General features: G+C 40.3%; 2 protein-coding genes and 1 long non-coding RNA gene across 9 annotated transcripts in view; 2 read left to right on the top strand and 1 right to left on the bottom strand.

The window, feature by feature from the left end:
• Nucleotides 1-23,586, top strand: part of LOC137135769 (protein mono-ADP-ribosyltransferase PARP14-like) — a 59,894-nt gene that overhangs the window by 13,286 nt on the left and 23,022 nt on the right. Inside the window, exons 13-23 of one of the 2 annotated variants that reach the window (XM_067520331.1) lie at nucleotides 2,451-2,556; nucleotides 3,409-3,558; nucleotides 3,790-3,852; nucleotides 4,222-4,404; nucleotides 5,249-5,452; nucleotides 6,752-6,858; nucleotides 7,080-7,315; nucleotides 7,393-7,664; nucleotides 8,210-8,361; nucleotides 9,041-9,218; nucleotides 9,546-12,516. In XM_067520331.1, the coding sequence (XP_067376432.1) occupies nucleotides 2,451-2,556; nucleotides 3,409-3,558; nucleotides 3,790-3,852; nucleotides 4,222-4,404; nucleotides 5,249-5,452; nucleotides 6,752-6,858; nucleotides 7,080-7,315; nucleotides 7,393-7,664; nucleotides 8,210-8,361; nucleotides 9,041-9,218; nucleotides 9,546-9,829 (1,935 nt within the window). In that variant the 3' untranslated portion in view covers nucleotides 9,830-12,516. Of the gene's footprint in view, nucleotides 1-2,450; nucleotides 2,557-3,408; nucleotides 3,559-3,789; nucleotides 3,853-4,221; nucleotides 4,405-5,248; nucleotides 5,453-6,751; nucleotides 6,859-7,079; nucleotides 7,316-7,392; nucleotides 7,665-8,209; nucleotides 8,362-9,040; nucleotides 9,219-9,545; nucleotides 12,517-23,586 lie in introns of those variants that run through there. The other variant, XM_067520332.1, reaches the window with a different exon arrangement.
• On the bottom strand, nucleotides 84-11,629 carry LOC137135778 (uncharacterized). 6 transcript variants are annotated; one of them, XR_010915496.1, is made up of 6 exons: nucleotides 11,489-11,629; nucleotides 6,731-7,340; nucleotides 5,241-5,501; nucleotides 4,239-4,919; nucleotides 1,041-1,119; nucleotides 84-222 (listed from the first exon to the last, which is right to left on the bottom strand). It is a non-coding gene; the product is annotated as an uncharacterized lncRNA (long non-coding RNA). The 6 variants fall into 6 exon arrangements; XR_010915492.1 differs by lacking the exons at nucleotides 84-222; nucleotides 1,041-1,119 and adding exons at nucleotides 3,491-3,629; nucleotides 3,769-3,910; XR_010915494.1 differs by lacking the exon at nucleotides 84-222 and having other exon boundaries at nucleotides 873-1,119.
• LOC137135772 (uncharacterized) lies at nucleotides 13,196-21,775 on the top strand. Its single transcript, XM_067520334.1, has 6 exons — nucleotides 13,196-13,617; nucleotides 14,390-14,463; nucleotides 17,052-17,166; nucleotides 17,489-17,521; nucleotides 18,796-18,883; nucleotides 19,098-21,775. Exons 1-6 carry the CDS (start codon nucleotides 13,487-13,489, stop codon nucleotides 19,839-19,841), a joined length of 1,185 nt encoding a protein of 394 aa, XP_067376435.1. The 5' UTR covers nucleotides 13,196-13,486; the 3' UTR covers nucleotides 19,842-21,775.

Here is a 23,586-nt window from a genome sequence, read left to right as displayed (position 1 = left end):
CTTTTTATTTATTCGTATTTCATACGGCACACTACAACAATAGTATGCTGTGTACATTCTTTGCAATAGAAACAAAATCTGTGGCTTGAGATGGTATCCACACACTTTTCAATGAACCTGGAAGGGAATAACATTCTCCCTGGCTCATTTCAGTTAAATCGGGTGAGGGTGTGACTTGGTCGTTCTTCTTCCCATCTGTGTTTGCAGATCTCGCCATTAGCTCTGAAAAAATTGGTTCGTTTTTCCATGAGATGTATTTCCTCTACTTCAACCAATTGTGATGGCTTTACTTGCAATTATTAACATTTTGAATAGGTACATATCTTTCATTATAAGTCCTAAATACACAGTCTGGATGTCTCTGGAGTATTTTCTCCATAGTTTGAATAGTTTTGTCCCAAAATCATTCTAATTTCTTGCATGACCACAAAATGTGTGATTGATTGGCATTCTTGTGTCAACAGAGCGTTCTTCCAGCCAAACTGTCTCCATCTTCTGGAGCTAGTGGAGGTTTGTTGGGTTCTTCGCACTGTATGCCAGTCATGTTTCCAGAGTTTAACACTTAGTTTTGATTCCCATTTTAATTTAATATATAGTGAGTTTCTCCCTTCGTTTTCTTGTAGGCTTGCGTAAAGTTTTGAATCAGGCCTTGAGGACCCTGTTTGTCATAAAAATGTCTTAGTTGAAAGTATCTACACAGACCTGTGTTTTCTAATTGAAAATGTCTTTCACTTGTCCAAAGACTTTAAAAGTATTATCTTTAATGAGTGAACATATGGCTGTTGTTCCTATTTTGGAAGTATAAGGCCTCGCTTTTCCTTGTTCATTTGGAGTGTCCTGAGTTTTAACCTTGGCCTTGGAAATGTTGAGCTTTGGTTTTGGACATATTAATATATTACATATATTAAAATCATCAGCAAAAAGATCCATTTTATGTTCCTCTTTTGCTATTTTAACTTCTTTCAGTTCTTGGCGAGGGAGAGAGGGACTGTGGTGTTAGGTATGGAGATCGGTCGGTATGATTCACAGTTTCTTTTTACCTTCTTTTGGAATGGCTGTTATCACTGCCTCTTTCCATGATGGTGGGCCATGCGTTCCTAAGTGTCCAGTTGAAGGATTCTAGTAGCACAGGAGAGAGATCTTCTTTGAAGGTTTTATAGCATTCATTTGGAAAACCATCACTGCCTGGGCTTTTGTTTTCAATTAGCTTATAGCTGTATCTAATTCTTTTTTAGGGATAGTTATCATTTTGTATTTCTCCAATAGAAGGAAGAGCTAATGCTACCAAGTAACTTTAGATATTCTTATCATCATGAATAATTGTTTGAGAGTACATTGTTTTGCAATGTTCTATAAAGATTTTTTTCTATTTCCTCTGGTTTGTAAACTATTTTTTTAGTTAAAGGGTCACTAGTTGTTGTGTTCTGAGGCACCTTGCTAGTATTTTTGTTGCTTTGGGTCCTGATTGTAAAAGATCTGTTTTAAGTATCTCAAGTCTTTTCCCAGTTCTTCAGATAATATTTGTTTTCTTACTTCATTTCTTACTTTATCTTTTAGTCTTCACCTTTTTTTTGTTGTTGTCTTTCAAGATTTTAGAGTTTTCTGTAGTTCTTCAAGTTTGAACTTCTTTAATTTGTCTATGTGTGATGTTCTTGAAATTAGATTCCCTCTAATTATAGCTTTGATTGTATCCCAAACTATAGTAGGATCTACTTGACCATTGTCTTACCTGAATTTCTTTTTTGAACTCTTTTACTATGGAGTTGTTATTCACAATACTCATGTTCAATCTCCATAATGTTTTCTGGTTTCAGTAAAGTATTTTTCTAATGGGTGAAGGTTTCTGCAGACATCAAACATACCTGCCTCTTTAGAATGTTTGACCTTTTAGATTTCCCTTTTCTTTTGCTTGTTGTGTCCATAGAATAATTTGGAATTGTGTTCCAGTCCCCAGCGCACACTAGGACTCCTGAGCTTTCAGAGGCTACTGTCTCATAAAGATTTAAAGCATTTTTTCAAGCAAATGTTGCAGGTGACAATCAAACAGTAGCACCCCTAATCAAAAATTGAACTGTAACAACAACCTACAAAAATCTTAGCAAAATCGACGTCCAAACAGGAAGTGACTGCACTGGAAGATCTCGGGTAAAGCCTCACATTAAGAGAGGGTCCTAACATACGTCTTTCAATAGAAACTCTAACATGTAATAAGATAATAACAGAAACCATATCTCCCTGTATAACAGTGATTATGAATTGCCCAATCACTGAGTTCAGTCAGTTTGAAGTCTCTGTGCTTCTGGGGTCCTTTAACTCAAACTGTCCCCTCTGGAATCCGTGGTTTTGCAACACAGATGTTGATCATTTGAACAAATTCAAGGAGAAATTTACTGTAGTTTCTGTTGAAAGCACCTGCATTAACTTTCACATGCCAACGTGTTGTTTTTCAGTGTTTTACTAGGGGGTTTAAAGGTCAGAAAAACGTCCAACATGAGGCACAGAAATTTAACAATCCACCAGTTCTGCAATCTCCGGGCAAATCACAGCAGTCCTCAGGTAAGAAGCCTTTCATTTGTACCTTACCTGAAAATGGGAAATCAGATTAGTAAACTCAGTAGTTATTGAGTTAAAGGTCAGCTGGGACATAAGACTAGTACACTGATTACTGTTTCTTTTTGAAGACTGAATGGTGTGTCTTACAGAATATAGGACCATTGGTGGCAATAAGAAAAAAAAATGAAAGTAGCCAAAGATACTGAAAAAGGAGTGTGGCTTTCAATAACTTTGGAGACATTAGTGATTTTAACCTTAACTTCCAGTGGTTTTAGAGACTAAACTGAAACTGCAAAAGAGAACAAAAAACCCTCCGGTTTTAGGTCCAAGCAAACATTTCAAAAGACAATTGATCGCTCTTATGGTAACCTGTGAAGTGATTGTGTTTGGGAAATAATGAAGCATTTCTAGCTTTCGTGGCACATGGCTAGATTTTTAGACTACAGCTTTAAAGTCTATATTGCCAAAAGGATTCGCTCACCCATCCAAATAAATGAATTCAGGTGCACAAAGCAACGTCCATACAGACATGGATGAGTGAGTTTGGTGTGGAAGAACTTGACTGGCCTGCACAGAGTCCTGACCTCAACCCGATAGAAACCTTTGGGATGAATTAGAGCAAAGACTGTGAGCACTGTGTATTATGTATTTCATAAACACACTTCCCAGAAGAGTTGAAGCTGTTAAAGCTGCAAAGGGTCATATTAACCCCTATGGATTAAGAATGGGATGTCACTAACGTTCATATGGGTCTAAAGGCAGGTGAGCAAATACTTTTGGCAATATAGTGTATTTTTGACAGTTCAGTGTTTATCTTTAGGTTTGATTATAAAAGTGTGTGTGTGTGTGTGGCAGCATCATTTGGTCCGGTATCGTCCCCCGCCCTCGGTGTTTACCGGATGCCAATGGGTCAGCTCACCCTTGAGATCTCATCAGGAGACATCACCAAGGAGACCAGTGATGCCATCATCAACTCATCCAATCCAGACTTTACCCTTAAATCAGGTGATCGTCTTGTGACTTGGAAAAATCTTTTTTCCAAGGTTTTCGCCCACTTTTCTTTTTGTTGGTCTAGGCTTGAAAGTTGAGATGAATTAGAAATGTTGCCTCTAACATACTGTAAAACAAGTTTTTAAAGCTGTGGAATTGTAGAGGGTTTTATAACACCTTCACAATCAAAATATTGCTGCAATGTTGCAGCATAATTTCTTCAACCTGTTGCTTGCTCTGTCTCAGGAGTGTCCAAAGCGATCTTAGACAGTGCTGGACCAGCAGTTGAGCTGGAGTGTGCGCAGATCTGTAAGTATTCATCCACACGATGTCTGCTCTTATCTAATTCACAACATCTGCCCTCATCCTATGAAACAATCGAGGGTTCAACACCTTGCACAAAGGAACATTTATGGAATATTTATATATTTGTGGTCATTAAGAGAGTGAAAGTTATAAACTATCCCTCCAAAGATTTTCACAGAGTTAATTCACTAAGAACTTTTTGCCACTTTTCGGAAATAGTCTTTCCACATTATATTAAGTTTGTGCCACGCAAAATCAGATTTTTGACTTCAAACCTTGACCCAAAAAAATATTTATTGTAATGTCATTTCTTTAAACTGAATATTCTACAAGAATATGTTGTTGTGACAGTTGCATGGTTTCTCTCTGTAGTGAGTTCTGTGGCTTACCAGCCTGCACTAATCGTGACATCAGGCGGGAATCTGCCCAGCAAAAACATCGTCCACATTGCCGGACAGAAGGATCCTGCAAAGATTAAGGAGATTGTTTCCGCGGTGCTGAACATCTGCGAGGAACACACGTTCAACTCCGTCTCTTTCCCTGCTCTGGGAACAGGTCTGTCCAAAACAAAAATGTGTACAGCGGCACATGGAATTTTATGAATCCATAGAATTTTCTGTGTTTCGGCTTGAAAATGAAATCAGTTTTTCATCAGAGTCTTAAACCTAAATAAAAGAAAACTAAGGAATTGAGACAAAATAAATTAATTTATTGTAAGAAATAATAACATATTAAATATCTGTGTGTAGCAAAAAACTGGAGATTGTGACAGTTTCATTGAACTTATCGATGCAAAAGTGGGGTTCACACAAGTTACTGAAGACACAAACATATTTAAGATTTAATATTTTTTTACAACACCTTAACCGTCTCATTTGTTTAATATGGTTTCCTTTATCCAGTTTTAGGACTCGCATGAAAATCTGATCACATTAGGTCATATAGTACAGAACTAGAGAAAATTCTAAATGTTTCTCTTAAATACTTCCTTTTTCATCTTCTTGTCCGATCTGTCTTTGTTTCACTTTTGTTGTCATTATCATCACTTCACTGGTTTGCTGCTGTGTATCCTTGTTTGGATTTACAAAAAATGATTTCTTATGTATTATTCATTTACCTCATTTTGTTTAAAAGCAGATTTTGTCAGAAAAACGAAACAAATCAGAAATTAACCTAACCTGAATTAGCTGAATTAAACCCCTACTGTATAAAAGAGATTTAAGATGACATCTTCAAAAGCCTCATTTTATCCAACAAACACTAAAAAACGCTCTGTTCATCATGATCAAAGCAAATCTTAACATTTAATTAGTCAGAGAAGAAGGCGGGACTAAGTGTTGCAGCTCCAAACATCACATATCTGACACCCACCCAACCCACCCTCTGTCTACCTGTCCAGGTCAGGGAGGGGCCAACCCTTCAGCAGTAGCGGATGCCATGGTTGGAGCAATTGTGGACTTTGTGAGGAAGAAGCACCCAAAGTTTGTTCGCTTTGTGAAGATCCTGATCTTCCAGACGGTCATGATGACAGAGTTCCACAAGAGCATGAAGAGTAGAGAGGGACAAGGGGTGGAGGAGAAGACCCTCTTAACCAAGATCAAAGGTATGAACTCCACCAGCTCCAGATGTATCATTATTTTATATCTTTTTTCCTGTTAAATTTAATCAGAAATGCTCAGACGAATGAATCTCTAATTCCTTAGAGATTAAACAATAATGCCTGCGTCTAGTTTCACATTTTCTTGTAATAAATGAACAGACTGTCTTTACAGCTCTTTCTGTGGATCTTCTTCTTTCGCTTTCATCTGTTACCTTTCAAGAGTCACCACAGCAAATCATGTGCCTCCATCTAACTCTGTCCTCCGTATCCTGTTCACTCACACCAACTACTAAGCTGAACAACATCTCTGGTCTCACCACCGTCTTGAACATCTTTCCTTTCATCGTTTCATAATCTTTTATCACACAACACACCTGACACTTTTCTCCACCCGTTCCAACCTGCCTGCACTCGCCTCTTCACCTCTTTTCCACACTCTCTCCGTTGCTCTGAACTGTTGACCCTAAGTACTTAAAGTCCTGCACCTTCTTCACCTCTGCTCCCTGTAACCTCACCGTTACACCTGGGTCCCTGGGACCCTCTGACCTTCTCTGTACTTCTCCATCAGCATCTTCAAAGCAAATACTGCATCTGTTGTTCTCTTTCTAGGCATGAAACCATATTGCTGCTCACAAATGTTCACCTCTGCCCTTAGCCGAGCTTCCATTGCTTTATTCCTCTGTAGTTGCCACAGCTCTGCACATCTCCCTTGTTCTTAAAAATGGGCACCAGTACACTTCTCCTCCAGTCCTCTGGCATCCTCTCACTCTCCAAGATCTTGTTAAACAAACTAGTGAGAAACTCTACTGCCACCTCTCCTAGACACTTCCATACCTCCACAGGTTTGTCATCAGGACCAACTGCCTTTCCACTCTTCATCCTCTTCGACGTCCTCCTCACTTCACTCTTACTAATCTTTGCTACTTCCCTGCTACTTCACCTCTTCTACTCTTCGTTCCCTTTCATTTCCCTCATTCATCAACTCTCCTTCCATCTTCCCATCACACTCCTGGCACCTGTCAATACAATTCCATCCTTATCTTTAATCACACTAACCTGCTGCACATCCTTCCCATCTCTATCTCTTTGTCTGGCCAACCTGTACAAATCCACCTCTCCCTCTTTAGTGTCCAACCTAACCTTACGCTGTATCTCCTGTCAACTATAAGGACACTATAGAATATGTTGTTTCTCTTTCAAATGTCCTAATAAAGCAAAACTTTCAGTGAAAAACTACTGCACTTACACAAAATAGTACATCCTACAGTAATATGAACAAACTTTATTAATTTGTTGTTTCAGACTTTTTTACAGGAAACTGGGAGGATCGGTCCAACACCAGGGACTTGGTTCTGGAGAAAGAGGAGTTTGAGTCAACAGAGTTTCAGCTGTGTGCTGACAACAACAAGGTCAACATGCATTTCCTGATTTTATTTATTTGGATTTAGATTTTTACTAAACAAAAGTAAATCTGCTTTCTGGACACACGTCTGCTGATTGAGCACACAAATGCTGAACTACCATGGAGAAAAGACACAGTCCTTCCATGTCCTTTCACGAGGCCCCGTGTTGTACAGAGCTGCAGGGCTTGTTAGTAACTAAACTGAAAATCATTCCCCCTCCACTGCAGGATATACGTCAGGCTAAGAAAAGGATTACAGACCTGATCGTGGCCGAGCAGGCGAAGAGGATCATCAAAGACCAGTACATCAGTGAGCTGTCACAGGAAGACATGGAGCAGCTGAGGTCCCTGCAGAGGGAACTGACGGTTAGCATCCATCTGGAGAAAGAGCTGGGGAACCAGGAGCCCACCATCTACCTGGAGGGCCTGACCAGGGACGTCTTCACCGCTGAGAGCGTAGTCAGGTCAGCAAACAGCCACCAAATTAATCTATAGCAAAAAAAAAACATGTACATTAACATTGCTTTGTGCTGACCATCAGGGACATCATCCGGAAGGTGGAGAGGAGAGACAACAAGAAGAACCAGGCTTTAATGGTGATGGGGCTGGTAGAGTGGCAGTTTCAAGACAGCAACGGGTCACTGGTGCCCTTTGACATGATCACCAACCTCCACCTCGAGGAGGCGCTGACGAAAAAAATGAATGTGAAGATTGAGATCAACAACGAAACCTACATGGCCGACGTCATGCAGAGAAAAGCTGTTTCAGAAAATGGGCGTAAAAAGGTGGAGCTTCTGAGAAAGGACCTGAAGGGTGAGTGGTTTTTGTGCACATTTCCAAACGACACCTACAGGCTTATTTCTGCTGGCAGACCTTCTCCAATCTGATTAACGGAGTCACCAAACTCTCTGGTGTAGGCACATTTAGCAGCACTTACATTTCTTGATAGGATTCTTGGAAAACCAGCTGCAGTAACAGATGTACTTATTTCCAGTTACAAAGAGCTTTACTCATTCTGAAAGCAGAAGTCCTGTTCATGTTCTATTACACAAGGATTGTTCAACGTTGGTGACTGTCAGAAAATGTTCTGTGACATTTATTAGATGAAATTCTAATTCTCCGTATTTGAAAATATGGAAACAGAAAAACCTGAGAGAAGTTTGAAGGGGAATTTTGGCAAGAGTCACATAAAAGATCAGACTGTTGATGATGCTGAACACAACAATCTGCATCTTCAATAATTTCAGCTTTTGGTTCAGTAACTAAAGATAAATCATTACTATTAAAGACCATCCGGCTACTTTGGACTGAACCATTAAAGTAGACGTACACATGTCTGTCTGAACTTTGTTTTGCAGACGCCGCTGCCGGGGCCCCCGCTCTGCCTGCACACTGGGATGACATGAAAGGCAGCCTCGTGAAGCTGTTTCCTGTGGCTTCAGGATCGCGGGAATACCAAGATGTGGAGAAGGAAGTTAAAAAGAACGGGCTTGGTATTCAGATCATCAGTGTATGTGTTTTTAATCCATCCAAATAATAAGCTTTCAAATCATTACTGCCACTGTACTTCCTCACTCTTCAGAACTATTACATCAGTGTAAACCCAGAAGAGGACGTCGAAACGCAGTAATAACAAAAATATATTTTAATTTTACCTGCACGGAGAGGCTGTTTAAATAGCCATCATGGCTATGTGCATAGAAATATATTTGGTTATATGTTCTTATTAAAGTTAATGTGATGAACGACACAGACCTGAAGAACTGTGCAGCTCATGGTGGAGCAGAGAGGGCAAAGCAGAGCTGCAGTGGAGCAAATGTAGATTTAATTCTGTGCGGGTTTCAGCTTAAATGGACTGAACTGTAACGAACGAACGGAATGGTGGGATTTTTTTTACTGGAACAGTTTCACCTCTATTCACACATTAAAATATTGTGCGGTTTGCCACAGTATGTACGATATTTTTCAAATTATATGCTGAAATTTACATCAACTGCAAGTTTGGCGATTCGACCACAAATCCTCCAAAAGTTATGATTAATATTATTATGTTTATTTTTGGGCCCTGGTCATCTTGTGATGATAAGGTGAAAAAAAACAAAACAAAAATCACATTATAAAAGAAAGAAGTCACATTCAGGAAAGAAAAAAACTGCAAATTAAACGTGTTGTGTTGTGACTGTTGGCAGATTGAAAGGGTCCAAAATCAGACACTGTGGCAGAACTACCAGATCAAGAAGAAAGAGCTGGAGAAGAAGAACAACCACACAAACAATGAAAGGCTGCTCTTTCACGGCACTGGCCCAAACGCCATCGACCTCATCAATGATAAGGGCTTCAACCGCAGCTACGCAGGAGGAGCACATGGTAAACTGAACCTCCATCACAGGAAGGTTTTTCACAAACTACATCATCGATCATTGTTGATAGTTCACCAATATGAATAGGTCACATTTTTACCATTTACTTTAGTCAGGGACCACATATCTGCAAAACTAACAACATTCCCATCAGCCTCAGCTGTTCCTGGCTGTGTCAGTGGACTTACAAACAAAGAAACTGGAGGTAAAGCAGGGACAGGAGACTTAGTTATCAGGTTCTGTTAACCGCTGCACTGATGTGTTCAGCTAATCCAGTTTCCGTTGCAGTAGTTCAGTAGCATCATTGCTAAGTCTGGATTTATTTTTTCTGTAGGTGCAGCGTTCGGTAAAGGCTCTTACTTTGCTGTGGACCCGGCGTATTCAGCACAGGGCTACTCCAAGCCTGACATCAATGGCCACAAGCGCATGTATCTGGCCAGGGTCCTGGTTGGGGACTTCACCAACGGCAGTGGTGGCATTATCACCCCACCCCAAAAAAACACTGGGAAAGCTGCAGACCTCTTTGACAGCGTCGTTGATAACACTGCCAGGCCAAGCATGTTCATCATCTTCAACGACATCCAGGCGTACCCAGAATACCTGATCACGTTTAAATGAACTGCTGTGTTCCAGTATAGATTCAACATCCAAAAACTAACTTAGAAACTATAATACCTTTAATAATGCCTTAAAGATTCACGTTCTAATGAAGAAACAGCATAAAAACCATGAGTATGAATATTTTACTGCCAATAAGCTCCTTTTGACGTCTTTTACATTATGCTACATTGTTTTGAAACTTACGATGTTAGCTAGCTTTTCACATTCATTTTTGTAAAGACATTTGCGTCTCTCAGAGGACGAATCCCATTCGTGATCCGCTTCTTTTACCTTTTGAGCTGCCATTTTAGTTTTTGGTGACTTATCAGATGCATTGAAAGTGTGTTTACATGGACTTAAGTAAGCAGGTTACAGTCTTCTTCCCCGGCAAAGTGTCACGTAAACGTAGATTTCTGTCAGGGAACGCACATTTCTTTGCCATGTAAACATGCAACCAGGTTTATAATCGGCTTTCTCCGACTGAACGTGTGCATAACAAAAGGCTACAGACAGGAACACACAGCTGAGTAAAAGACTGAATGAAAGCAGAGATCATTAATGGAGCGATGCCACCAACTCTGCCTGAAATCCTATAGAAATCTAAATATGTCACATTTTCCCCTGTGAATTGTTGAAATTCAGACAATTCCTGTTGTGGATCAGCTGTGTGTGCAGGGCTGTCACTGTGCTGTGAAGTCAGAAAAGCAGCTTGTTCTGTCACTGCACAGTTAAAGTCTGTGAGGCCGAGGTGGAGAAATCAGGTCACTCTGCTGCTGCATGTGTACGTGGTTTCCAGTAACCAGGTTTCTGACGTGCATGTAAACACTGTCCCCAAATTACCTGAGAAAGCTGATTTCTCTGAGTAGGCTTACGTGCATGTAAACACAGGCAGTAACAGGTTGTTTTATGCTTTACAGATTATAAAGGCTGCTTGTGATATTGGCTCATATCAATAGAAGTGATTTGCTTTTTTATCTACATGTAGCACCATCATCAGGTCCAACACTTAAAAATATAGCAACAGGACACAAACATCTGAAGTCACCTACAGTAAACTGCACAGCAAGTGGAGATACTGTAACTACTGTGTTCTAAACATGCAACAAAACTACATTTGTGCCTCCTGTGAGCTTGGGATTCCTTAAAACTAAGCAGGTTTCTAGGCTCAGTGACTGGACTAAGCAGTCGGCTGATGTGCTACTAGACCTCTTTAACATTTCCCTGAGCCAGGCCACCATCCCATCTGTGTTCAAGTCTGCTACCATTATCCCGACTCCAAAGAAACCATCAGTCTGTCTGTGTGGATGCTAACCAGCCAGTAGCACTAATACAGCTCACAGGAACCCTTCAAATTCACACACTGTCCCAATCAATCCACAGAGGATGCAGCCTCCAGCACATCACGGCAAACACGTGAACAGAGACTTCAGCTCTGCCTTTCACAACATCATCCGTCAGAGGTGGATTGAAAACAAGCACCTCCTGTGCCAGACACAGCTTAAATACAATCAAGTTCACTGACATCTGTGTTGGGTCAGTGACACAGAGTTGACTCAAAGTTTGACCATCAGTGTTGCCCAACAGAAAGTCCACAGTACACAAGACAAATGCAAATGACAGTAAACAGACTTACAGCTAAACATAATACAAACAGTATGATATAAATGATCACATTACCGAACAAACATCACGTGCTCCTTTGCTCCTGTATGTAGTTACTGCTGTCAGCAGTAAATGCTGCTACAGCCCGTTTTAGTCTTTACAGAATCAACGTTGCTCCGATATCTTTTCTGCACTGTGCATGAGCACAATAATCTCCAGCACATGGCTCCTGTGTAACAATGCTGAACGCACTATGTCCTGTTAACCAGGCTTAGATATAAAAAGTCAGCAACTAGTGAACTAGAAGAAAGAAGAACCAGAAAAGCTGATACTAATAATAAAATCATGCAAATCCATGCAGCAGCTGCATCAGGTTCTCTGTCAGTCAAATGTTATAAACTACATTGTTCTGATTCCAGGCTTTAAGATCACAGGATGTCCGCTCACATGCAGCCTAGCTGGGTGTATTAAAGTGTAACCTTTGGAATGAACATCATGTCACCATGTGGTTTAATACAAAAACAGAACAACAAGCTCAGTAATTGAACGAGTGGTCGGCACCGTACACAGGTACGTGCACATACAAGCAGGATTTGTGGAATCTGATCCCAGATCAATAATCAGTTTAAAGAAGGATTATGACTTAAATGTTTTCCACACATGGTGAAGGATATTAGTCCACCCGTTTTTTTCATCTGTCCATCTAAAGGACTGTTTCTCTCGCTCTAACACACCTGTGAACTACTAATTTGTAACTTAATAATGTCAAACAGCAGCTCAGATCACCTGTCAGGAGGTTAAACCCACGACTGTAATTAATGACAGGACACATGAAACATGTCTGTGTTTCTTCTCTGCACATTTGTGGAGAAACAGGCTTCAACACGACTGTCTGTGCCAAAGATTGTGTGTCTGAGGTAAGAAGTATCAGTCTGTACCACGTGCTAACAACCAGTGGGCTAAGTGTAGTGGTCTGCCCATTTAACACAGACACATCTGCAGCCCACACACCAACATTTTACTCACATATAAAAATTAGAGCGTGTTTTTGTAAAACTTTACCATAAGTATTGTAATAAATAAAATAAAACTGCTTTATGATATTTCGTTGTTAATTACTATGAACAGGTTTAAGGAAAAGCTGACTGTGTGTAGGATAGTGTTCACCAACCATTCAGCCCCGTTTACTACAAATCTTAAAGCTGAGGAAGTTCTGACAGTGGCCGACATTATTTATGTAAAGCGTGTGGAATTTAAGGAACTATTTAGTCTCTGTTGTTCTATTACTTTGTGTCACAGAAATGAATTATTTTGGCTCATTCTTCACAGTTACAGAGTCTTAAAAAAGCTTGTTTCTATTTTGTTGCCTTACAGTCTGGATTAGAAATGGATTTAGTCTGAAAAAGTGAAAAACTCAATATTGTAACAGTTTCAGCTGTGTGTGTAGTTTTTTATTTAAAAGTACAGTAAAGTAGTTTTGTTAGATTATAAACAGTCTTTCTCCCAATATTCAAACATCAGCTGAAGACAGAACTCATCCGCAACTAAAGAAACTTTTTCTATCTGTCCCATCCTACATCTCACCAAATTGAAACATTTCCTCTCATAACACTTTGCTTTAATGTTTTCTCCTTGACCACATTTTGTTGCAGCTTTGTGTATATGTCACTTTGGAAAAAAGCACCAAATGACTAAATGTAAATGTGCAACTTTCTGTTGCTGCTTGACAATTAATACATTTTAAAATATACATTTATTCTGAATTCAGTTGCTCAGTGCTAATTGTTTATTTTAAATAACTTAAAACGTTTCAGATACTTTCAATATTAATCAGATGTTCATCTCAGTTGAGCACATTTGTCGCTTTACTTGTTAATATTAAATTGTTTGTTATGCGACGTAAAAACAGCGAGAGGAAGAAATGGGATCAGACAGGATTCTCCAGGTAACATGTCGTCCTTGTCCTGAAATGCACCAAAGAATAACAAAATTCTTTTTTCACAAAATATTCCTCCTCCTTCTTCTTCCTGCCAGACTTTTCCCCCCAGCTGTTTTCCTCTCAAGCTTCCCGTAATGTTTGTGTTTGTATTAAAGTACATTTCTGAGAATGATGCTGATGAGAAGGAAACTCCCACCAGTTCTGCGCTTTACCTTCACTCTTGCAATAACTTTCCAGTTATTCGCAGGACCCGGATCCCAACTGGGTGAGTTGAATAAGAGCAAACTAAAATGTATTTGTGTTTATACAGAGCAGGCAGCAGAACCGCTGTTAACATTCAAACCAGATTAGTTTCATGTATTCTACCTAAACCAGCTGTGAACAAAACGTTGTTGAACAACAGTTGAGCTGTAACTAAAAAATCTTTTTACATCTGAAAACTTTGGCTGTTCCAGCTGCGTCTGAGTGATCCAGGTACAACAGTGACTATGCCATTGGTTTAGTGTTAGTGACTGTAAGCCAGTGTTGTAGTCAAGACCACGTAACCGAGACCAAGTCCTTAGTACAGACGTGGATAAAAGTGTTGCTTCCCTTCTGTTAAAGAAGGAAAAACCCACAGTGATCACTGAAATAACTTGAAACTGGAAAACGTAATCAGATATTTTAAAAAAATTAACTATTGAAAATCAGACATTGCTTTTGAATTGTGGTTCAACAGAATATTTATAAAACGCAAACTAGTCCACGCTGTCTGAGAGCGAGACAAGACCGAGTAAAAATGCGGCCAAGAGCGAGACGAGACCTTAAAAAAGTGGTCTTAAGACCGGTCTCGAGACAAAGACCAATCTCAGGTACTACGTTACTAAGTTTTGTGAAACAAACTTTGAAACTGCGATGACTCTGCAAAGGACCAATCAGACAATGGGAAAAATCTAAAGCAGCTAAACCTTTTGAACAGTGCTGTATATCACAATCACCATGCAGTTATTTTAATGCTTCCACCATCAGTCCTGATTTGGCACCATCGTATTTTGCAGCGTGATGGGAGGTTTGCTGCAGAGCTGGAGGCTCCTGCTCCTTGTTGGTCTCCTCAGCCTCACTGAGCCATTTGGTAAGAAATACTTTGCATTTTAACTGCTTTAGTTGTGACTTCTGTGACCTGTGATTTCTGCATTAATATCACAAATCTGAATGTGTGCAGGAGACTTTTGTGAACTTAGTACAGTAATGTATTAGATCAGATTAGATTAGATTCAACTGTATTGTCATTACACATGTACAAGTACAATGCAACGAAATGCAGTTTAGGTCTAACCAGAAGTGCAATAGCAGCAAAAGCAGGATATCCAGTTATTGCATAAATAAATAAGTTAGTATTGTAAGTGGATATGTACATAAGTAGAAATTTAAGGAAAATGGATATATACTGTGGTGAGCTATAAACAGAAGTAAGAATATAACAATAATAAATAAATAAGGCTGTGGGGGGCAGTAGTGCAACGGATATAGTGCAAGTAAATTATGAACAGAGGCTTTAAAGTGATAGTAGTGCAGTGTAAGTTATTGCATGTTTTGTAAGGAGCAGTAGTGACTGTAAATGAACAGTTTGCAGTGCAAATAAGCAGTTTTGTGTTAACATAACATAAAGGTTATGTGTAAATAGTCCAGTAGTGCAAATGACATTGGGAAGGGGGGGGGGTTATAATGGGGGGGCCAGTACATGAGGGGCAGAGGGATCAGCGGGGTGCAGAGTTAAGTAAAGAGACAGCTCTAGGGAAAAAGCTGTTCTTCAGTCTGCTAGTACTGGTTTTGAGGCACCTGAAGCGCCTGCCAGAGGGCAAGAGAGTGATCAGTCTATGGGCGGGATGAGAGGATCCTTATAGATGTTGCGAGCTCAACGCAGGCAGCGTTTCCTCTGGACGTCCTCCATGGCTGGAAGACTAGTCCCTGTGATGCGCTGGGCAGTTTTCACCACCTGCTGCAGTGCCTTGCGCTCTGCAACAGTGCAGCTCCCATACCAGACTTTGACACAGTTGGTCAGGATACTTTCTATTGCACAGCGATAGAAGTTCACCTTTATATCCAAGGACAGCCGATACTTCTTTAGTGTCCTCAAGAAGAAGAGGCGCTGGTGGGCCTTCTTAACTAGACTGGAGGTGTTTATAGTCCAGGTAAGGTCCTCAGATATGTGGATCCCTAGGAACTTGTAACTGGAGACACGCTCAACAGCCGTTCCATTAAAGTGGATGGTGTCATGTGTATTTCCTGACTCTTTCCTGAAGTCCACAATGAGCTCCTTTGTCTTGGAGGTGTTAAGGAGCAGGTTATTGTCATTGCACCATGTGGCCAGGTGCTGAATCTCCTCCCTGTAGGCAGTCTCATCATTGTTGCTGATGAGACCAATCACCGTAGTGTCATCTGCAAACTTGATGATGGTGTTAGGCTTGCAGTCAGAGGTGAAGAGGGAGTAGAGGAAGGGGCTCAGTACACAGCCCTGTGGTACACCAGTGTTGATTGTGGTGGTGTTGGAGCAGATGGAATCTGATCAGACTTGCTGTGGTCTGTTGGTCAGGAAGTCCATAATCCAGTTGCAGAGGGAGGTGTTGATGCCCAGGTCAACACGTTATTAGCTATTAGCTTGGATGGGATGACGGTGTTGAAAGCTGAGCTGAAATCAACAAACAGCATACGTGCATAAGTGTTCTTATTGTCCAGATGTGTTAGCACAGAGTGCAGTGCCATGGAAACGGCATCCTCTGTGCTCCTATTGTTGCAGTAGGTAAACTGGTGAGAGTCCAGTGCGGATGGCAGAGAGTCCTTCAAGTGGGCCAGGACCAGCCGCTCAAAGTACTTCATGACAATAGGTGTCAGAGCTACAGGGCGGTAGTCGTCCAGACACTTTGGGGTGGAGTGTTTTGGCACAGGCACGATGGAGGTGCTTTTGAAGCATGTCGGCACAGCTGCTTGGGCAAGAGACAGGTTGAAAATGTCTGTGAAAACCCCAGCGAGCTGCTCAGCACATGCCTTGAGTACACCACCTGGGATGTTGTCTGGTCCTGCGGCTTTGTGCGCACTGATCTGGCTCAGGGTGTTGCAGACGTCTGTGGTGGAGAGTGTGATTGGAGGGTGGTCAGATGAGGGTTTGAGCTTAATAGTAGTTACTGTGTTGTCTCTCTCAAAGCGCACATAAAAGTCATTAAGCTTGTTTAAGAAGAGGACATCAGTGGCTGCGGGGGTTAAGTGGGTGGTTTTGTAGTCAGTGATGGCCTGGATGCCCTGCCACATGCGTCGAGGGTCGGAGTTGGAAAAGTGCTCCTCTATCTTTAGCTTGTAGCAGTGCATGTATGTAATGTATGTGTTATTGACTGAGGCACAGGACAAACCATCCCCCTACAGGCTATTCACAGTACCACAACTAATTTTAATGATCTGAATAGTGAATTTTCCCAGAGACCAAAAGACCAAAACAGGAAGGAAACCTTAGAACTCCAACAATGAAGCATCTCAGTAACTGTGATGTATGAATACTGCAAACACTCCTTAAAACACGTGTTTCTCAGAAATAAATCAGAAAAGCAGCTGGTGAATCTGTTTGGAGGACAAACAAAGAAACCTGTTTAAATGAGAAGGTCAGCATGAGGGTAGGGAACCTAACTGATCCTTTGGATGTTAAATATAAAGTTTGATGTGAATTTACAGAGGTGAGAGATGATGAGTGGGAGGAGCTCAGTCCAGATATCGCAGCCCTGCACCGTCTCCGAGGTCTGTCTGAACACATGTTTCATCAAAGCATCAAGGAGCCTTCAGACCAAAGGTATCTGGATAAATGTTTGGCATTAGCACATATATAATATGCATGTGTTTTAGGAAATAGCTCATTTAGATTCTAGATGCTACTTGTTTTATTCAAATGATTGCGGTTTTCTATTAAAGGGGGCGATGTACTGTATCGTTTATGTGAAAAATATTTTACTTCCAGGCTTCATCTGTTCTCACCTTGACGATGATTATTATCATATTATTTTCAATACTGTAATATTAGAGATAAATTATAATTAAATAATTTCATTTACTTGTTTTTGTATTTCTTAATTAAGGGGAAAATTACTTATATTTTGTTTTTGAAACACATCCAGACATGGAGCCAGAATTGAAAGATCCAGTAGCAGGTAAGAAGAGATTTATTCTGTTTTCACAATTGAGATTTTTGTGTGTGAACTTTCATTCAAACACCTAAAACTAGTGAAATAAAAAGCTGAAGGGTGACATCACCTACAGTGCTTCAGTGAACTACAAACCCGATTCCAAATAAGTTGGCACACTGTACAAATTGTGAATAAAAAAGAAATGCAATAATTTACAAATCTCACAAACTTATATTTTATTCAGAATACAACATAGATGACATATCAAATGTTTAAACTGAGAAAATGTATCATTTTAAGAGAAAAATAAGTTGATTTTAAAATTCATGGCATCAACATATCTCAAAAAAGTTGGGACAAGTCCATGTTTACCACTGTGTGGCATCTCCTCTTCTTTTTATAACAGTCTGCAAACGTCTGGGGACTGAGGAGACAAGATCGTCAAGTTTAGGAATAGGAATGTTGCCCCATTCTTGTCTAATACAGGCTTCTAATTGATCCACTGTCTTAGGTCCTTTAGGTCGTTTGACGCATCTTCCTCTTTATGATGCGCCAAATGTTTTCTATGGGTGAAAGATCTGGACTGGAAAATGCAAGGTCTTCCCTAAAAGCGAAGATGTCTGGATGGGAGCATATGTTGTTCTAGAACTTGGATGTACCTTTCAGCATTGACGGTGCATTTCCAGATGTGTAAGCTGCCCATGGCACACGCACTCATGCAACCCCACACCATCAGAGATGCAGGCTTCTTACTGCTACCTGTCCCAACGTTTTTGGAATGTGTAGCTCTCATGAAATCCAAAATGAGCCAATATTTGTCAAGACATTTCAAAATTTCTCACTTTCAACATTTCATATGTTATCTATATCTATAAAATATAAGTTTAGACGATTTGTAAATTATTGAATTCCTTTTTTATTCACAATTTGTACAGTGTGCCAACATTTTTGGAATCAGGTTTGTATTACTGTAGCCACCAATAACTCTGCATGATATTGGAGCTGTAATTATCAGAAGCATTTGAATCCAATTGTCCAGTGATGGGCGGTTTATTCCTCTGTAACCTGATCAACAGGAACATTTTAGTGACAGTACATAAGCACTTCATATGATCATTATTAAAATAAACTTATTGTAAATGTCCTTCTGCACTTTCCTCCTGTTTAAAAATTGCCCGTCCAGTAACACATCACAGCTTGGCAAAATATTTAATCAATGCTACTTTGAAACTGCAGGTTAACTTTGTCTTTATTCTTGTGAACCCTTCTGTGATATGAGCATATTAATCTTGTTTTAGGTTGGATATTGACCAAAACCCAATGAGCTTGCAGGATGACTTACAGGGGTGTGAGAATTTCACAACTTGTGTCATTCAGAAGGAAAAGGTTGGTGGATTTTAAGAGACCTGAACTCAAACATAGTGAAATTTATATCAGCTGATGTTTAATTAGTAGAACTAGATTTCCAGAGTCTGTATATCAGATTACATGAGATACCACATTACAAAAATATGCGTACACATAATATAATGTGTAAACTACATTAGACCTGATTGACCAGATTTTATTGTCATTATAAGTTATTTTTCCTTTTTTTCAGGATTTTGACAGCTTCTTAGCAGCTATTGATGAACAGAAGACACACGATTGGCTGATAAGTGCTTCAGAAATCTCTCACAGCTACAGTCAAAAACTTCTCATCATGACAGACAGCGAGACAACAACAAATGACCGAGTCCAACATGAATACAGCATGGATCCTCGTTACTCAGTGATAATCAGCGATCAATGTCTGTATAATGAGTCCTGTCTCCCTGACGCAGACGTCTACACTGTGGTGAAAATATTTGGGAGAGTTTCAGCAGATGGACAAACTGTGTCTGGCCTCTCTGGTTCATCAATTGCAGAGCTGATGATGAAACCTTCTCTGGAAGCAGTACCAGTGTTCTCCTTTGATGGAAACACAACCACAGACTTCCAACATAACTTCATGAGGGTTTTTGTGGTCCGTGGTATAAAAGCAGTCTTAGAAACCAACCTGAAGAATCACCAGATTTATCAGGTCATGGATCAACCTGACTCAGTTTCCAGCTACCGAATTCCACAGAGACCAGTTGATCCCAGCACACAGTACGACCACCAGCAGATCCTCATTATGGAAGATGACCCTGTGGTCAGAAAAGCTGCTACTTATCTTTACGAAAAACACCCATCAGTTAGCTCTGTCTATGTTCTTGATCAAAACCAAAAACCCAAACTGATCCATGGGGACCCTGTCCCTCTGTCAGAGTACAGCAGACTAGTGCTGGTAGGTCATGGGAGAAAGACAACTCAGGAGAAATGAGGCTGGGAGGGCACAAAGCACAAGATGTTGCTGAAATTATTCAAAAGACCTATAGGAGCAGCAATAAAATCAAAACAACAAGTGTGGTGGCCTGTGAGGTTGGATCAGATAAAGTGTTTGTTGAAACTCTGGTGAGACAACTCCATGACACTGCCCACATCGAGACAGAGCTTCACCTGAGGAACAGTCTGGTTCAGGTCAGACACACAAGAGAGAAAATCACACAAGAAATCTTTTCAGACGGGCTGAGGTGGAGACATAAAGATGACAGCAAGAAAGTGGTGGCAATGCTTGATAGGAACGGAGATGTGATTGTTAGAGATGAGCCTGGAAGTAAAGGAGAAGCTGTTTTTACCAATGAAAGAAACTTTCTAATGGACGGTCGTCCAAGAAATCGTTTCCTGACCTACAGGGACAGCTGGCCAGATGAACCACAGAGATTTATTGACTCAGAAGCTTATAAGATATTTAATAAAGATAACAAGCTTATAGAGCTTGAAGCTCTCACCTGGGGATTCTTTCATGGAGACCTGCCTCTTCCAGGAAAAACTGACTTTCAAAACTTGCAAGAAATAGAAGGGCATTATTTGATAGGAAGGAAAACAAGCAATCACATAGAATTTACAGAGAATAGGAAGGACATAAAGGACATTCTTTCCAAGTGTTATGAGATTAAATCTGGGAAAGATATTAGAAGTATAATTCGTCACTATGCAAAGACTGGAGAAAATAAACTCACATACCTGATGGTCAATGACTGGATATATGAGGTTAATCCTAAAAGTTTGTATGTGTATCTAGTTGGGAAAAAGCTTGGCAACAATCAAAGAGGAAATGAGGTCAGAATTAAAGAGGTTAAGAAGTGTATTACTGATCAGATAAATAGAGAAAAATACAGTGATATGAAAAATCACATTAGGAACCACAAAGACAAATATCCTCAATATGTGAAAGACATTTTTCTTGGAGAACCCACCAGAAGCCCATCACTTTCTACTGAGGCCTGGTTCACCACATATTTCACTGCATCAGTTATTTCTGAGTCTGCTAGAAATTTTCGCACCTTCCCTCTGATTCTTATGGCTCTGGATATGGTCGAAAGCCAAGACAACAATATTCGAGAAAAAGGACTCAATTTCTTTTTCGAAGACCATCCAATGGCAAGAGGAAATAGTTGGATTGACCCAAGCAGGCGTGGATTCAGTGGTTCAGCAACGCCTAAAGACTCTAGCAAATTACAAAATGTAATAAAACGGACTACTAAAGAATTAATGGAGCACCTTGAAATTGTCCTAAGAAATGAAGTACAACAGTTTGAGTCATGGATTCAAATAGACAGAGAAAATATTTTGCCTCGGATATTAGAGGCTGCAGATAAGTACAAAATAGCTGAAAGCAATTCAATTCAACAAAAAAGTATTACTGACAAATACAAAGCTTTTAAAGAAACATTAGAAATTTATTCAAAAGAATCTGGAGATAGCAATGAACTTCCTGCATCTGGAACAATAGGAGGCTACGATGATGGTCACATAACATCCCAAGATGTAAAATCTGCCTCAAAGTGGGAAGATTCCTTCAAACATGAATCATATTTTTCCAGAGTGAGAGCATCATATGATGAACAAATCCATAATGAGCTGAAGTCAAAATACGGTGGAAATCTGCAGCTTCAGGGGGACAGTGCCAGAATAGAAAATGGACAGTTCATTTGTCAGCTTGTGTCTGATTCTGAACCTGCTGAGTTCAGGATCGACTTATCTCCAGAGAGTCAACAATACAATGAAAAGATGTTGAAGAGCATAGAGACAGCAGTTAATGACATGGAGACTTATGTTTCACAATCCTCCCATCCAGTCAGTAAGTTTGCAGAGCATGCTGGAACGGCTGTTGGGACTCTGGGACTCATGCTTGGGATGAAAGGAGCTGTTCGTGCTTTTGAACAGGGAGACATTAAAGATGGTGTGATGGGGAGTTTGCAAACAGCTCATGGAGTAACAGCTATGACGACGTCTGTTATCGCAAAACAAGCTCTGTCCTCAGAGGCCAGGGTCGCAAGAGCTGCAGCAACAATCATGAGAAGTCCTGCAATGAAAGGTGCTATGACAGCTATACCTATAGTGGGGATTGGATTTGGGCTTTGGAACATAAGACAAGACTTAGAAAGAGGTGACACACTGGGATACATTGATGCTACCTTAGATAGTATTATGGTAGGTTTGGATTCTTTTGAAATTGCTCAGCCTGAAGTGGCACCAGTTATAATGTCTATAAACCTGGTTCTATCAACAGTCCGTATGGGCGTTGATGATGTTTATATGGGCATCTATGATGAACTTAACAGGCTCCCAAAAGACACTAGTGTCCTGGATAAAGTGAAAGCTGTTTTTGTTGGGTTTGGGAAAGGGATTCAGCATTTTGGAATTCATGTTGCAAGTTTCTTTTATGATTGGCGTTATGATGAAATTGAGGAGGGTCGCAGACTTGTTGAACAAATATCAGACTATCACAAATATTACAGAGTTACAAAGGAAGAGGACGGAACAAGTGCCATTGATTTTAGTGGTAGTGACTCATCTTGGAACGGAGGAGGCATTAACTTCTGCCTCGCTGATCAGGGTCAGTCTGAGTTCTGCATGGATTATTTTGTATCTAGTGATGAGAGTTTTGGGAAGAAGTGTTGGTACATTGACACACAAGGAAGTAAAGATATAATTCTTGGCCTGGGAGAATCTCATCAATTAGAGTATAAGACTCTACAGAAAAAAGTACTCATGTTCATACCAGCCGGCTCTGTGAAAGTGGTTTCAGGTTATAAAGCTGTGTCATATTCAAGATATGGGAATTACAAGGGCAACAGAGAGTCTAATCGTTTTTTTGCTGTTCAGAAATCAGAGAACAAAGATATGATTGAAGTCATGTTAAGTTACTATTATCGGCTTTATGGTGAACCAGGTGATGATATATTTTTCCTCGGGCGGCAGCAAAGTTATGTTGAAGGATCTGGTGGGAAAGACACATACATGATTCCTGAAAATGGAGGGAAAACCATCATTAACAACTACGACCCTTCAAAATCAATGGACACTCTTCATTTCAGTGTTGATTACAGTCACATTTCTGTGTCTAAATCTGGGGATGATGTTGTGCTCATTTATGAGGGCAGCCATACTGTGATCATGCAAAACTGGTTTTTAGGAGAATCATATCGTCATATGAGCATGATGTCAGGAGACGGAGTCCTGTTTGAGATTTCCTCCACCGTGGTTTCTTCTGTTCAGCTGGTGACCAGAGGGATTAATAAGATGTTTATGACACAAGGTCAAACTGTGAACACATCACAGCCACTTTTACGTACAGTTACAAACATCTTAGGGTCTCCGTACGATGATGTGCTCATTGGAAACACAGAGAAGAATCTGATAGATGGAGGAGGAGGTCGAGATCTTTTGATTGGTGGTGAAGGAGAAGACCTTTACATAGTCAATGATAGAAAACAGTCGTCAGTGTGGATTGAAAATTACTCCAGAGACAATGAAACAGACCTGGTCATGATAGAAGCAAATCTTCACACGTTTACAGTTTGGGTACAAGGTGATAATGTTACTCTAAGCAACCCAGACTTCAGTGTGACTTTAGTGAACTGGTTCAGGTCACCAGCAGACAGACACTTGCTTGTTGTCACTAAGGATCTGATCACATTCACAATCTCAGATAAAAAGACTGACTGCCTGCAGAGTGACCC

The sequence above is a fragment of the Channa argus genome, chromosome 11 (assembly GCF_033026475.1).
Source record: "Channa argus isolate prfri chromosome 11, Channa argus male v1.0, whole genome shotgun sequence".
Taxonomy (NCBI): domain Eukaryota; kingdom Metazoa; phylum Chordata; class Actinopteri; order Anabantiformes; family Channidae; genus Channa; species Channa argus.
The sequence above is the reverse complement of the archived record's forward strand: the minus strand, read 5'-3'. Positions and strand labels throughout refer to the sequence as shown.